The following is a 15,962-nucleotide window of genomic DNA, read 5'->3' as shown; positions in this document are numbered from 1 at the left end:
TCCAAAAATTAAAGAACAAAAATATTCAAATTTTAAAAATATATTTAACAAAATGATAAAAGCACTACTATTAAAAAACACATTTTGTCAAAAACAAAATATAATTACAAAAAAAAGAGAAATTAATTTCCCCAACTTTCAATCTCCATGCATTTCTCTAGAGTTTCCAGCCTTAGTGAAGAGGTCATACCAAAACGCCATGTCGTTTACATCACTAAAACCCGTGAATGGTCCTGCTTCCATTGCTGTAGTTGAGCTCAACATTAATTCTTGGGACGGCTCTTGTTCAAAAAGTGGTGCGTTGTGATCCTTTGGTATATGGGTACACAAATTTTGTGATAATAATATTACATTATTGTTTATTATACTTTTTGAGGCAGAAAAATTCTGATTAAGTTTTTTCTTAATGTGTGTATGCCAATAATTTTTTATTTCATTGTCTGTTCTTCCCGGCAATTTTGCTGCTATTGCTGACCATCTGTCATGTGGATCAACCAAACATCCGAAATAAAATAAATTAAAACTTTAGAAAGAAGTCAATGTTTAGTATCTTTTTTAAAATAAATTGATAATTTAATAAATTTTTAGAAATAAATCAATGTTCGGTATTCTTTTTAAAATAAATTAATAGTCTGATAATCTATTAAGTATTTAATCCTTATTTTCGACATCCCATTAAATATTGATGGAACCAGCCAAAGTAACATCATAAACAATAATTTATAAGATCATACTATAATATAATTCGAAGGAAAATATAGTTACGAACTAAAGTTTAATGACTATGGTGAAAAAGAAACGGAAGTTAAAGGACCGTCAATGAAAATTACCCATAAAATTTGTATATATAGCAAATTAAAGTAGTAGATATAAATACCTATTTCCAAGTATCTGATGCAATTGAATGATAGTTTCTTCTTCTTCACAGCTGAAGTTTCCTCGTTTAATATCTGGCCTCAAGTAATTTATCCACCTAAGCCTACAACTCTTTCCACACCTTAATAAACCTAAACGAACAACAATCACAAAGTTTAAATATTTTAACATTTATTTAACTATACATTTTTCATAAAATAATTACCGAAACATGAAGTTGTTGGGTATCCAACTTTACCATGTAGATAATTTGTCGGTCACATAGATAAAAGATTTACCAGGAATTGATTGGTTAACTTCCGTTATTGGAAAATAGAAGTTCGGTTATCAAAATGTAATAAACAAACATAGCGTATAGTTCAGTAACCGTAAAATTATGAACTAAAATGCATGAAATTATACCTGCTTGCTTAGGAAGTGCTCGCCAATTACTATGTCCATAAGATTGAATATAAGAAATCAAGATTTGATCTTCCTGAGGAGTCCATGCTCCTTTCTTCAACCCCATTTTTTCACAGCAACCTATTCTCTCCATTTTTTCTCTCTCTGTAAACCCTAATCTTCTTTGTTTTTTTTTTTTATATAAATACTATACACTAATGATCCATAGTTGATCATTTTCCATCCCACCTTTTTTGGTTGATTTTAAAGTATGTACATAGTCAAAAATAGTATGCGAGGCATGAGGCCTTTATATATATTAATGCAAAGAGAAACTCGTAGTCGATCCTGTTTTTAAAGAAATTTACATCTTTTGATAAAAAAACAGCAAATCGATACACACACATATGGCACTGGGGCGGGCGGAAAGGAGACGGGAAAATCATTTTCACCCCGTTTTTATTTTAAAACACGAAAAATATACATTTTTAATTTTCTAAATTTGCAAAACCTAAGACTAAACACTAAACTAACATGCATATTTATGATATTTTTATCTTTCAATCATTATATAGTTATGTATGATATTATATATTTATAATTTAATTAATTAATGTAAATCAAAATTAAATTATATATAAAAATTAACAATAATATATTTATATACATCGATGGTGATCTCCATAGCGAGGAACTATAATCCCGACCCCCTCTCCATTCTCATTGATACAGAACGAACTTTCTCTATCTACATATACATATGATTAATTAATAGAGTTTTATGAAAAACTCCCTCTCAATATGCATGTATGCGTGCACGTTATATTTAGAGAAATTTTTGTAGATTTTTGTACATTTTCTTTTTGATGAATTTTGTATGAACTACATTTGATCATATTGTTGAATTGAACATTTAATCATATTTGCACTTCCATATTTTATCTAGACCGTGTCCAAGAATAATCAAATAAAAAATTAAAAAAATGTGACGTTTTTATAACTAAACATTTAATTGGACCTGATTTACATAAAAAATCTCAACATATAAAGTACGGTTTAACTCTAATTCGAGAATATTTATGTCATGCATATTGGTTATGCCATGTTATATTTATAAAAAAGTTAATGAGCATTTGCGATAGATAATTATTATTTAATTTTTTTATTATTAATTTTTCACATGACTAACGCATCATTGGTTTGTTGCACGAATGACACGGTGCAACGGTTGCGAGCAATAATTTTTTCTAATTCAAATATATATGATTGGATGTTCAACTCAACCATGTCAAAATATATATAAATGTAAACGTATAAGTATTTATAATGGTCATATAATTAAGAATTTCTACTAATTTAAAATAAATTGCAAAAACAAAGATATTTAACCTCACCATTTTGCTATTAAAAGCTAGCTAGAGGAGACTCCAAACCGTAATGTGACTTTTTGCGTCAGTATTTCAGGCAAGCAAACGAAGGTGTAAATTATATATATTTTCAATTTTTATTTTGATAAAAAAATGATAACATAGAGTTGGTTCAAAGAATTTTAGTATAATCATTGACTTGCTTTAAGAAAATTCAACAAGATCTATATATTTTGGCTTATTAAAGTGGTCCTTTAAATTCTAAAGCTACAGCAATATTTAGTGGGTGAGGCAAATATTTCTAGGGGAAAATCTACATCCTTTACCGACATTAGATTTGGTTAGAAAAGTTGGCTTTAGGGTCTCTTTGGATTAATTATAGTGAAAAATTCATTTCATTTTATTTCAATTTTAAATAAATTTTATTGAAAAATCATTTAAAAATAAACTTTTATATTTGGTTTTTCGATATTTAAATATGAAATTAATTTTATATGAATTGAAATAAAGTGAATATTGTATTTCGAGTGTAAATGCAAATTTAAATTGTGAAAATTCATTTAAATCAAACATATATCTTGTAAAATTTAATTGAATTCCATAAAAAAATTGTGAAATTCATTTGAACGAAAAAGACAATAACGTTCGGTGAATTTCAAGACATATTTCAAGACTTTTCCTTAAACAAATAACCATATACAAATTTGTGGAGTTCAATCAATATAACCTACCTAATTTACAGGTAAAACAATAATTTATTTTATATATTTAACTAAAACTTTTAAAATACATTTTAGACACTGATCTAGATATATATTGAATTAGAGTTCTAATTTCAATAATAAAAAGAAAACATAATGTTAAAATATCAAATTAATGCCTCACGCTAATCGGTTCTCCAACCAGATTTTTGGCTAAAGACAATTGTAGAACTGGCTGATGAAGTAAACCTTCTGGCAAAACCGGTTCTTCAAGTTGGTTATGATTAGACTTGTTCATGAGCCGGATTAGGGTCTGCTAAATTTTGTAATTTTTTTATATAAGTTTAAATCCGGCCCGAACTTCATATTTATTACTCAAACTCAGCTCTTGCACTCAATATACACTACACGGGTTCAAGCCGGACTTTTTTTTAGCAAATTTTAATCTTCATCATATCAATATGGTCAATACAATGATGAATAATCAAATACATCCAAATAATTAATTAATTTTTTTAATTTTATAAAATAAAAAAAATTAAAAAATGTATTATTATTTTTGATTTTTTTGTCTGAAATATTTTTAAAAAAAATTAAAAAAAATGCGGAAATATTTTTTTAAAAAATTATTATTATTTTTAATTTTTTGAAGAAGATGGTATTTTTGTACTATTAATAACATTAATATCTAATTAGTATATAAGTTAAAAATGAAGGATTATTTTAAACTTTTTTTTCAAATGAAAAGAGTACAATTTAATGTTTTTGGGTAGAGATGAAACATAAAATCTCAAAATTGGGTACAAATGGTGTTTTTACAAGATCAGGGTATAAACGAAAATAAAATGCAAGGTGAAGATTTTTTAAGAAATTAAGCCTCAATACAATGATGAATATGAATGATTCCTCAACAAGTACGAGTGAGTCATTCCAAAATAAAATAATAAGATCTGCTAAAGCGGTCATCGATAAGGGATTTTAAGTCATCAAATGGGTCAACTAATTATAAGTGCGAGATACAAAATGAAACCAAATTTTTAAAAATTTAAAAACTAAGTTATAAATATCTTTTAAGATCACTCTGACATCTCTATTTTCGCTAGAGGAAGAATTTATTGCATTAATTAAAATCTGATAATTCCCTTCAAAGATTAATTTCTGATGATCTATCAATAACAATTTTTCAATTAATGTCCGATGCACCAAAATCTCTATTACAATTGGCACCACTATGCCAAGAGATCATCGAACCTCATTCAAGATAATTGCACATGTATAATCACGAACAACAAAACTAATAGATCTTATGCAGGAATCCATATTTATTGCTCGATAGTTCGCTTGTCCTCAAGTGTAGATTTTTCTTGTTTTGCAGCCATATACTATTATATTTGTTCATTTACTTTCGTAATTATCAGTTGGCCAATGAATTTGATGAAATACTATCTCATTTTGCGCTCTCTAAATGTTCCAGAATATAAAAACACAAAGGACAAAATCTTTTTTACTCCTTCTCAATTGATGCAAATCATTGACTAAAGCTAGTGTTTAAGCCCACACATAATGTAACCGGCTTTTCCGGGCTCGAACTTAAAATAAAAGTTAGTGTCTAAGCCTGGCCCAAGACGGACGGGTCTGGACGGTGAGGGAACCACAATCTAAACCAATATTTGATACATTCAACAATAGAGGCATAATTTTTATTTAAAGATGTACCAGATATAAATAAATTTATTAAACAAATTATAAGTGAAAGTTTATACTACTATTCAGTATGAGTTAATTAGTTCTGTATAAGATGGATTTCAAATATTTTACTTTTAAATTTCATAAAGAATTCATATGACATCAAGATGATCATGAAATTGTATTGCAGAATTAAAATTAAACTAACAAAATAGACTATACGCATTAATAATTTCAGACACTAAAAAGGAAATTCAAGAAAAAATTGAGGATGGTTGAGTTGCTCATCTATATTAAATATGTAACTGCTCCATTTTCAATTACGCTTGAATGAAAATGACTAAAATATAAATAAATTTTATATTAAATAATTGAGAGAAAATTTAGTTTACTAATTATAAAAAAAAATTACTAATTAGTTTTATGAGAAATCATTTTTAGTGCCATTCATAAAACAATATTACAGTTCACAATTTATCTTTCACATTTTATTTTAACATTTCACTATCAGTAAAAATTGTATTGCCTCATAAGATATGTTTTTAATATAAAAACATTATAGTTTAAAATTTAAGTAAATTTCTAAGTTCAAATTTTCTTTTTTGTAGTAATAAAAAAAATAATGACGTAGGAAATCAATAATGGGCTTCATGAGCTATTGACTACCACGATTCGTTATGAAGCCATATTGGGCTTTGTAGGGTAATTTACTGAATAAGATACATGGGCTCTCAGAGAGATGAAAATGGATAAAGCCCGTTTCAGGAGAAAAGAAAACATACAAAATCAAGTTAAAGAATAGAATGAAAGCTCGTCTTTTATTATCGGATTGTTTTTAGAGAAAATTATACAATAATTCTATTTATGAGCTTTCTTTTTCCAAATGCTAACTTGTCAATTTTTTACATGTATTGCCTTTTTGAGGTAGTTGGCATTTTATGAAAAGGTTTTAAGAAAGTTAGCATTTTATAAAAGAACATTTTGGGTTTAGTTTTAGGCCAATGATGGCCGATGATCACAGGCGGTTTTGCACAAGTGTCCGTCAGTGGTGGTTCCGTCAATGAAAGAGCGCTAGTCAGTAGAGGTGGTGACGGTGGCCGGAAGAGTGAAGGTTGTCGAACTTTTAAAAGTCTATTTAATAAAAGTTATTTTTTTAATTAAAATATGATTTGTCTTAGATTAGATTATAGTCTTACTTTATCACTGTTTATGTTCCCTCAAGTACAATTAATTATAGAATATGGAACATAAATTGTTTATAAGAAATGTTCTATAAGAAATGCAATTAAAAAATTGTTTAATTTATTTAAAAAATGACAAAGTAATGTTCTATATTTATAGTCTTACTTCGTCACTGTTTATGTTCCCTCAAGTTCCACCTTATAAGAAATGTTGTACTGTATATTTTTTCTTTAAAAAAATACACAGATTGACAGCAAGTAAAGGCACTACCACTAAAAACAAATGAAAAAGGTGATTTGCACACCTGAAAAATGTCATGTATAAGCCCACACCATGCCCCAGTGATGCTAATGTGCGACTATTCATGTTGCTCTACAAGATTCAATTTCTCAATCCGATTTGACAGCCATGTTGCGTGACTTTATTATTTATAAAATAAATAGTATTACTCATAATATATTATTATTAGATAAATTCATCAAAAAAATATATTATTATTAGATAAATAATAATCTCAAAACGCATGTGAGTTGGTAAGGCGTTCTCTTAACTTAATTACGTGAAGTCATGTGTTAGAACCGTACTTATATATGTAATTGTTTAAAAGTTGGGATCAGAGCTTTCCCTCCCAAAAGAGATCTATCCGGCTCGAATGGAGATTAATCTGAACGCAGAAGATTTAAAAGTGTCGTTTTATAATTGAAATCCGTTCAGGACATCTTATGAAATTACCAACTAATTTAAAATTATTAGATGAATAATCAATAAATAATTAAATTCCTCTTGCTCCAATAAAATTAATGATGTGCTATTAATTTATCACTCATACATTATGCATTACATTGCGACAAGCACTAAATGGTGGAGTAATCAGCAATTCTTTTTACCATATAGTTTAATAGATGGCGCATGTATACATACGTAACCTAAGAAATTATGTATTTTTATAAAAATATTATGTGAAGGACCTACCAAAAAATTAATATCAATACAAATAATATAATATTGACTCTTTTGAGAATCTCCCACACTGTAGGTGTATTTGTATATAGCCAGATAAATTAAGTATTTATAATGTATTTAATTATTAATGTCACTAATCATGCTCAGTTACAGGAAAATGTATGCTTTCGGGTCTTTATCACCTGCACAATACATGATTTTATTAGCAGAAATAATACTAAAATGTAATAGCTGCTGCATTTTTATAAATTAAGACCTACATATAAAATTATGATTAACCTTTATAAAATTTTGTTATAATGAGAGTGACATTTTAGAACAGGCTTTCACGATTGAAACAAAAAACTGTTTTTTTATTCTGAATATATACTTATTACTCTGTCCTAATCTAATGGGTATGATAACCTGTATATATTATACTCCCTCCGTCCCAATAGAGTTGTCCACTTTGCCTTTATCACACAGTTTAAGAAAAACACTTATTGTTTATGGATTTTGTAAAATTTTCATTACTTTTCTTGTCATACCCCTATTTAATATAGAGTCCACTTGCAATTTACTTTTAATTTACTCATTAGTGGATTTTAAATAGGGGTAATATAAGAAAATTGAGTGTAAAAGTTAGCTACTTTTTCAAAGTGGACAAGAGTTTTGGGACAAAAAAATTTCTCAAAGTGGACAACTCTATTGGGACGGAGGGAGTATAAGTTTTATTTAGTAATTAAATATTACTCTCTCCGTCCCAATAGAATTATTATCTACTTCGTATTTATCACACAATTCAAAAAAGCAATTATTGTTTATAAATTTTGTAAAATTTTCTTTACTTTTCTTGTCATACCCCTATTTAATATAAGTTTCACTTGCAATTTATTCATTAGTAGATTTTAAATAGGAATAATATAAAAAATTGAGTGTAAAAATTAGTTACTTTTTGAAAGTGGACAAGAATTTTTAGATAAAAGATTTTCTCAAAATGGACAACTGTATTGTGACGGGGGAGTATAGTTTTATTTTCATATATTATATCAAGTAATTTATATTTTTTAATTAATTTTTAAAGTGAAATAATAATAATAATAATTTTTTTAAAGATTATATATTAAAATTTCAATTAAAATGATATATATTTCTAAAAAATATGAATTTTTTTGGATAAATTTTATGAATTAGAATAAAGTTGAATTTCAGTGAATATAAAATTAAGAGAGTATATTTGACCCCACTTCCAATGCAAGGTGGCTGATTTTATGAGATATAATGATTAATTTATAAGCAATCAGAGCCACTAAAATCAGTTGTTTGTTGCGAAGTGCATGCTGTTGTTAGTTGCTCCAATGTACACCTGTTGCAGCATGATTAAACTAAATAAGAACTGGTTAAACAGTATTAAATTAACAACTATTAAACATAGTTACATAGTTACATACTTTATTCTTGTTGTGATTGTCGATTTTATTCTTATCTTTTGTCTGAATTTGTTATTATTATAACGAGAGTAGTCCAACCAAATAATATGAAATTGAATCACAATGTATATGATACTAAAACAGCAATATTCTGCTCAGGGTTTTCAATTTTCATACAAATGCTCTCTTTCTTATATGAATGGATATAGATTAATCGGTCCATGAATATTATCTATAAATCGGTTCACGATCTTATGGTTTCTAAAATTAAAAAATTAAATTTTACAAAAAAATTATTAATCATTTAACTGGTTAGTCATTTAGAACAATTTGAATTTCTATTTTTTATTTTTTAATTATATAACCATAAAAAGATGCGTTTTAAAATAATTAAATTTTAGGTATAGCGCAATAAGAAAATATCATTCTATTCCATTTTTTGATAAAGATAAATTATTTTTTGTGAAATTGTCCACTATTTATAAAGTTATATATTCTTATTTTTATTATATGTATATTTATTTAAAAAAATTCTTTTAAAACATTGTTTTTTATATATACATATTTTTCTAAATAAAATATTTTTCATGTATATTTATATGTTTGAAAAAGTATGTTAATTAATATATATATCGGTAAATCGGTTAATCGTGGTTTTTAAAACTCCAATTTTTAAACTTAACCCATTAACTGTAAAAATTAAAATTAAAATCTAAATTCTTGAACCCATTAAATACATTTTCTGATTTGATTTTCCAATCCCGAAAAAATTTGAATAATTATTTGAAGCATTGTAATTTATTTATTTTTTGAAAATTGCTATTTTGATTAAATTAACCCTGATGTATTCTGTAAAAAATGAGACCAAGTTCATACTATGATCATATGTCAATGACCCACATGATATGTCCTTGCTATGTACCTTCAAACCAACTTTTTTTCTCATAAGAATACTAAGCGCTAAGGATTATTCTCATCAAAATCAACTGTTTCTAAGGTTGTAAAGTAACTTTACACTACCAATTCATTTAACAACAACCTAACCGGTCATCTTTGGTGGAGACAAAGAAGCCGATTTAATGGCAAAGCATCAAGTGCGCCACTTTAGGAACTTTTTTTTTAATTTGAAATACTAAAGATGCCATTTCGCAATGCAACCTAATTATAGGCCTCACTTTTTTTTATATAATCGAACAGAAAAAAGCGTTTTAAAAAAAAAAATTAAATATATGGTCTAACAGTTGTTGTTTGACACTTATATCATTTGATTTATAATTTATTAGTGATTGTAGATCTTACTTGGTTCGTCCTAAAATACTTTTCGAACATTTTACTTTCTGGAAAGTATATTTTCTGAAAATTTACTTCTCATAAAATTTAGATATAAATTGTTTTTTTATTTTTATTTTCTAAAAAATGTATAATTAATTTCGACATATATTATTTCATTTTCTAATTAAAAGCATAAACATCTTTTATATTTATATATTATTTAAAAAATAAATATAATTCTTTTATCAAAAGTCAAAAGTACATGATAGTTAAATGATATAATCTAAAATTAGTCACTCCTTCCATTTTAATTTAATAAAAAATTAAATTTGAAAACATAAATTATAAAATACTATTAAGGTGTCTCTACATTATAAGGTTTACTATCTTATTTTGTGTAAACTCATTTATTATAACAAGAGATAAATTTAAATACCTTTTAGGGGCTGTTTGGTTCGCCATAAAAAGAGGGGAATGGGAATGGGTATGGGAATGATTCCCATTATTATGTTTGTTTTGTCAAATTGTACTAGGGAATGGGAATGTGATTACCCCCTTAATGGGAATCACCCATTCCCCCCTTACCCCATGGGAATGAACTTTTGGGAATGGGAATCAAAATTTTACAAATATTTTAATAATAAATAATAAATATATAATTATTAAAAAAACTATTTTAAAATATTTATATTAAAAAAAATATACTTAAAATAATAAAAAAAAAAACGTTTTTAATATTTTTTTTAAAATAATTTTTAAATAATTTTTATTTAAAAAATAATAATTTTTAAAATTTTTTTAAAAATAATTTTTTATTTTTTTAAAAAATAACTTTTATTTTATAAAAATAATTTTTAATTTTTTAATTCGAAAATAATTTTTTTTATTTTTTCGAAAATATTTTTTTATTTTTTTAAAATATTTTTTTTAATTTTTTTAAAATATTTTTTTATTTTTTTTAAAATATTTTTATTTTTTTATATAAAAAATATTTAAATTTTTTTTTAATAAATAATAAATAATTTTTTTATTAAACTTTATCCATTCCCATTCCTACACTAATTTTGAACCAAACAAAAAATAAAAACAATCATTCTCATTCCTATTCCTTCTCATTCCCATTCCCATTCCGATTATCATTCCCAACTTTGAACCAAACGGCCCCTTAGATTGTAAAAGTAAAAGAGTCCTGATTATTTAGAAGTGATCACAAATTTAAATTGAGAAAGTAATATTTAAGGTATATAAGACGTGATGCATACAAATAGATAAGTGTTTGATTTTGATTGATTGCCAATTTGTCATTAGATTATCTTGTAAATGGAGACAATAATAATGGAACTACAATCATCCCATTTTAAATGATTCCTCATCTTTTTGTTGGTTTGTGTTGCTGTTTTTCAATCTCTTTGAAGTCAGCAAGCCAATGTTTTTTAAAATATATTAAAAATAAAACAATTAAAATTTATAAAGGTAAAAATTCCAATTAATTCAACAATTTTTTTTTTGCCGGAAAAATTAATATCTTCATTGATAATTCGACTATAAAAGTCTCGAATCTAGCCACATCAATTGTGCTAGATATTACAGTAACATTCTAAGGGTTTTTCGGCTACTAAGAGCCACCCAATCAACTCATCAAACACTAAATCTAATAATAGATCTAGTCAAATGAGTATAATACTACAAATTTAAATGATTATAACAATTAAAGCCATAGATCCAAACATCTAAAAACTAAAATTAATTGCAAACATTAGAATCTGTAAAACAAATCTTCCAAACGGAGACGCCGGAAACACGTCTAGAAACGCCGGAAACACGTCTAGAAACGCCGGAAACACGTCTAGAAACGCCGGAGACACGCCGGAAACATGAAAATAACGTCGGAGCCGCTGGAGAGACTGGAGCTATCAGAGCCGCCGGAAGCCGCCGAAGCCGGAAACCATAAAAGAAAAAGACTAACGAAAACCCATTTAGGGTAGATAAACTAAGAACTTAAAAATTAATTTTTTCACAATAACATGTGAAAAGACCAACAAACTAAAGATTTAAGGTAAACAAGCCATTTATTTATTTAAAATAGAAGAAATTGAAGGGTGGGGAGATGATTTTTGGCCAAAAAAGGCCAAAAAACCATCTCCCCTGCAAGGTGTGAAATGCGGCTGCAAGGAGTTTAGGGTTTGAGAGGGAGAGAGGGGCTGTGAAAAAATTAATTCAACAATTAGATGTTTGAGATTCAGGTAATTTATATCAAACTTTCGAAACATTAACTTTTGGAAAGTATAATTTTTGGAAGGTTAACTTTCCAAAAAATATAATTTTAGGAAGTTAATTTCTCGAAAAATATAATTAGCAAAAAATTTAATAATCAAATTTTACTTTTTAGAATGTAAAAATTGGGATGGAGGGGCAAAGTTGGGTAAACATAAAAAACCGCAAAAAGTGTGATTTTTTGTTTATCAAAATAACCACAATAACAATTATAAAAAGATAAAGTGATTAGGATAGAAGTGATATAATTAGTAACATTATCATCTTTTTTGAAGTATCATGGCGAAATATGAGTGGTACTTCACTGTACTGTGTAAGTGCGGTGACAGTCTATTGGGGCATAGCTTTTTACAAACTTAGCTAAAAAAAGGGATAAGATAATTATTAAAGATTTATATGATTATCTTTTTGGAATTTTTATACGTTTTCGGTACTCCTTCTATTCCATTTTTGAAAAAAAAAATCGGATCCTGATGGATAAAGTTTAAAACGTATACTATAAAAATTAATGGATAAATAAAATTAACTAACTTTAGTTAATTTTTTATTCTTTGATTCTTAAGGATGTAAAATGTATTTTAAATTCAAGATTTAAGTTACCTATTATTTTACACTTAAATGGGTATTATTAATATAATATTCATCTGTGGAATTAATAATAACTTCAACAGCAAATTTAAAAGTTTGAAGAAGACAAAATAATGAAAAGTTGTTTATCATTTTTTCCTCAATGTTGTACAGCAAAGAAACCAAAATCAAATCTGTAAACTATTTCCGTTTCACTCTTCAAATAATTGTTCTCTATATTAAATTGATAACTTTAAAATCTTATGTATTATTATTAATTTATCATCTGATTTTCGCTCTTCCCATACATATGGGTGACTCTATTTCCAGAGCAAAAATTGATAGAGACAGAGCAAATTTTCATATTTTTACAAAATTATCCTTTTTTTGTAAATAAAAGAGATATGAATTCATCATAAATAAGGGTGATTTTGTCATAACAAAAAGATTTGCTCTGTCTTTATTAAATCTTACTTTGGAAATAGCACCATCCCATACATATTTAGGATAATATTAAATAAATTAAATTTTTAAAAAACAAAAAATATTAGTATTTCCGCCCTATTACAATCATAATTTACATTTTTAATAAATCAATTTTTGTACTATTAGTTAAAGTTTAATATTTATTGACATTATTGTATGGAAGTGAATTTGTAGTAATTTAACAAGAATAAAATAAAAAAAATTATAAAAAAATAAAATATTAATTATATTTTTAAAAAATTTGTGAAAATATTAATATGTTATAAGCGCTCGACAACATTCTATTAAAATATTTCTTGACATAATATGTTTTTTGATAATCGAATAATTTTATCAAAAAATAATCGAAACAAATACAAGAAAAATATATTTTAAAAAGTCTGTATTTTTTTTGATGTTCTGATAAAAAAAATAAACATTTCACGCTAACATTATTTTTCTACCAACCTCAAAAATCTTCGTCTCCAAATTATCAAAAGCAAAATTGTAAGAAATGACAAAATATGATAATTGTACAATATTTTATGACGTAATAAGTATAAATTATATTTTCCAAAAAAAAGTACAAATTCTAAGAAAAGAAATATCAACAAATTTTCTTTCACTAATTTCAAAAGTCGGTTAAAAGAAAAACGTGATGAATCCTTACACGGTTTATTTGGTTTTGTTTGATTCCGTTTACTCGGTTAATAAGCCAGCACATAAACCAAACCGAATATTCCCCAACACTATTCAAATTATGCTTCTTCCTCCTCTATAAATCCTACCAAACTAACCAACTCACTCCAACAAAACTCTACTCAAAAAACCAAACAAACTCAAAACCAAACACAAAAATGTGCGCAACATTGAAGAACAATTACCAGCTTTGCGAGGAGATCGGCCGTGGAAGATTCGGCACCATCTCACGGTGTTTCTCTCCGGCCACCGACTCATCCTTCGCCTGCAAAATCATCGATAAAACTCTGCTCACAGATCCAACTGACCGTGAATGCTTACTCAATGAGACCAAAATTATGTACCTGTTATCACCGCATCCGAACATTGTTCAGATCCACGATCTGTACGACACGGAGGACTCGCTAACCCTAATTATGGAGCTGTGTGAGCAGTTTACTCTGTATGATAAGGTAGTTAAGAGTAACGGCGGATTAAGCGAGGCGAAATCGGCGACGGTTATGAAAGAACTGTTAACGGCGATTGCTCATTGTCATAGATTAAATGTTGTTCACCGTGATATTAAGCCGGACAATATTCTGTTTGATTCGAGGAATAGAGTTAAACTGGCGGATTTCGGCTCGGCGGATTGGATCGGGGAGGATAGTACGATGAGTGGAGTTGTTGGAACGCCATATTACGCGGCGCCGGAGGTCGTTTTAGGGAGGGATTATAATGAGAAAGTGGATGTTTGGAGTGCTGGTGTCGTTTTGTATGTTATGTTGGCTGGATTTCCTCCGTTTTATGGCGAGACTGTTGAGGAGATTTTTGAGGCGGTTATTCGAGGTAATCTTAGGTTTCCGCCGCGGATTTTTAGAAATGTCTCGCCTGAGGCTAAAGATCTGTTGAGAAAGATGATCTGTAAAGACGTTTCCCGGCGATTCTCAGCTGAACAAGCCCTAAGTAAGTTTTTAATTGTTTATTTATCAAGAAAATTGCTCTGTTTGATGATTTATTTTCTTGATTTCAAGATTGTTCAGTAGCTAGGCGGCACAGACATTTCATTCAGTTTTCTATTTCGAAAACTTGTTAAAATATTTTAAAATAACATTGTATTTTCCGTTTCGAAAATGTGTTGATAATTTAACATAGTGTCGTGTTTTCCATTTCGAAACGTATCAGACAAATGTCTGTGTACCTAGTTTAGCATTGATGAATTTCTTGATTTCAAGATTGTTTGGATTCTTGATTTCAAGAAATCTTAATTAAATTGTTCTTAATTAGTTGGTTAATTTCAAGAATGCTAACTCTGTTTTGGGTTGAATTACAGGGCATCCATGGATAGTGAACGGAGGAGAGACAATTTCGATGGACTAATTTGCCCTCAGTGAAATCCCAAAATTACAGTTTCTGACACCCCAACTGAAGCGCAATAACTTATCTACTGTGTACATACGTTAGTACGACTATAACCTATCACGAAGAGCTCATAAAGATCTAATGTCCCACATGGCGAGTAAAGGACAAAAATGGTCACATGGGAGTGGCTCTAGTACCCAAAAAACCGAGCCTAATTTTGTAATTTTGCTGGTTTTTATTTTTGTTTTTTTATTTTTGGTGTCGGAGAGAATCTAGAGAGAGGGTAAATAGATAAAAGGAAAAGGGTTGAGAATCCTGTCTTTCCCCGCCTTTACTTTGGCCTGTTTTTTTTGGACTAAAGGAAGTGAGAAAGCTAAAGATGTTATTAGTAGTTAATAATATATTTAATGTTTTAATATTTTTTATGTTAAAGTTATATTGATGTTTTAATATCTTGTTATATTAAAGTTGTTTTTATACAATCGGAAAAAATTGAATACACAATCTAGCATATTGTTGTTGTGCTTCTACTTGTTATATTAAAATTAAAGAATATGAATCTTTTTAAATTTAAATTTTGATGAGAATATGCGTTGGTATATATTGTTTTAATGTGCAAACCATGTGGTACCTAATATGCTAACTCATTACAAGTCAAAAGATTGAACGTGTAGAAGAATCCTAACTAAAGCTTGATCAGTGAGTTTGCATATAGACTAACTAACTATATGGAATATGCTTTCTAGTATATTTTTCTTTTTAAATTCTTTTCCCCATTTCTC

General features: G+C 27.6%; 2 protein-coding genes across 2 annotated transcripts; one reads left to right on the top strand and one right to left on the bottom strand.

Moving 5' to 3' along the window:
* Positions 1–8: 8 nt before the first annotated feature.
* Positions 9–1,890, bottom strand: LOC126674202 (transcription factor MYB14-like). Its single transcript, XM_050368616.2, has 3 exons — positions 1,279–1,890; positions 878–1,007; positions 9–478 (listed from the first exon to the last, which is right to left on the bottom strand). Exons 1-3 carry the CDS (start codon positions 1,409–1,411, stop codon positions 139–141), a joined length of 603 nt encoding a protein of 200 aa, XP_050224573.1. The 5' UTR covers positions 1,412–1,890; the 3' UTR covers positions 9–138.
* Positions 1,891–13,920: 12,030 nt separating this feature from the next.
* Positions 13,921–15,598, top strand: LOC126671998 (phosphoenolpyruvate carboxylase kinase 2). Its single transcript, XM_050365869.2, has 2 exons — positions 13,921–14,784; positions 15,152–15,598. The coding sequence occupies exons 1-2, from the start codon at positions 14,001–14,003 to the stop codon at positions 15,196–15,198; spliced, it is 831 nt and encodes a 276-aa protein (XP_050221826.1). The 5' UTR covers positions 13,921–14,000; the 3' UTR covers positions 15,199–15,598.
* Positions 15,599–15,962: the final 364 nt, after the last annotated feature.

Source organism: Mercurialis annua, linkage group LG3 (genome assembly GCF_937616625.2).
Source record: "Mercurialis annua linkage group LG3, ddMerAnnu1.2, whole genome shotgun sequence".
Classification (NCBI taxonomy): Eukaryota; Viridiplantae; Streptophyta; class Magnoliopsida; order Malpighiales; family Euphorbiaceae; genus Mercurialis; species Mercurialis annua.
Note: the sequence above shows the minus strand (reverse complement) of the source record. Positions and strands in the feature narration are given on the sequence as shown.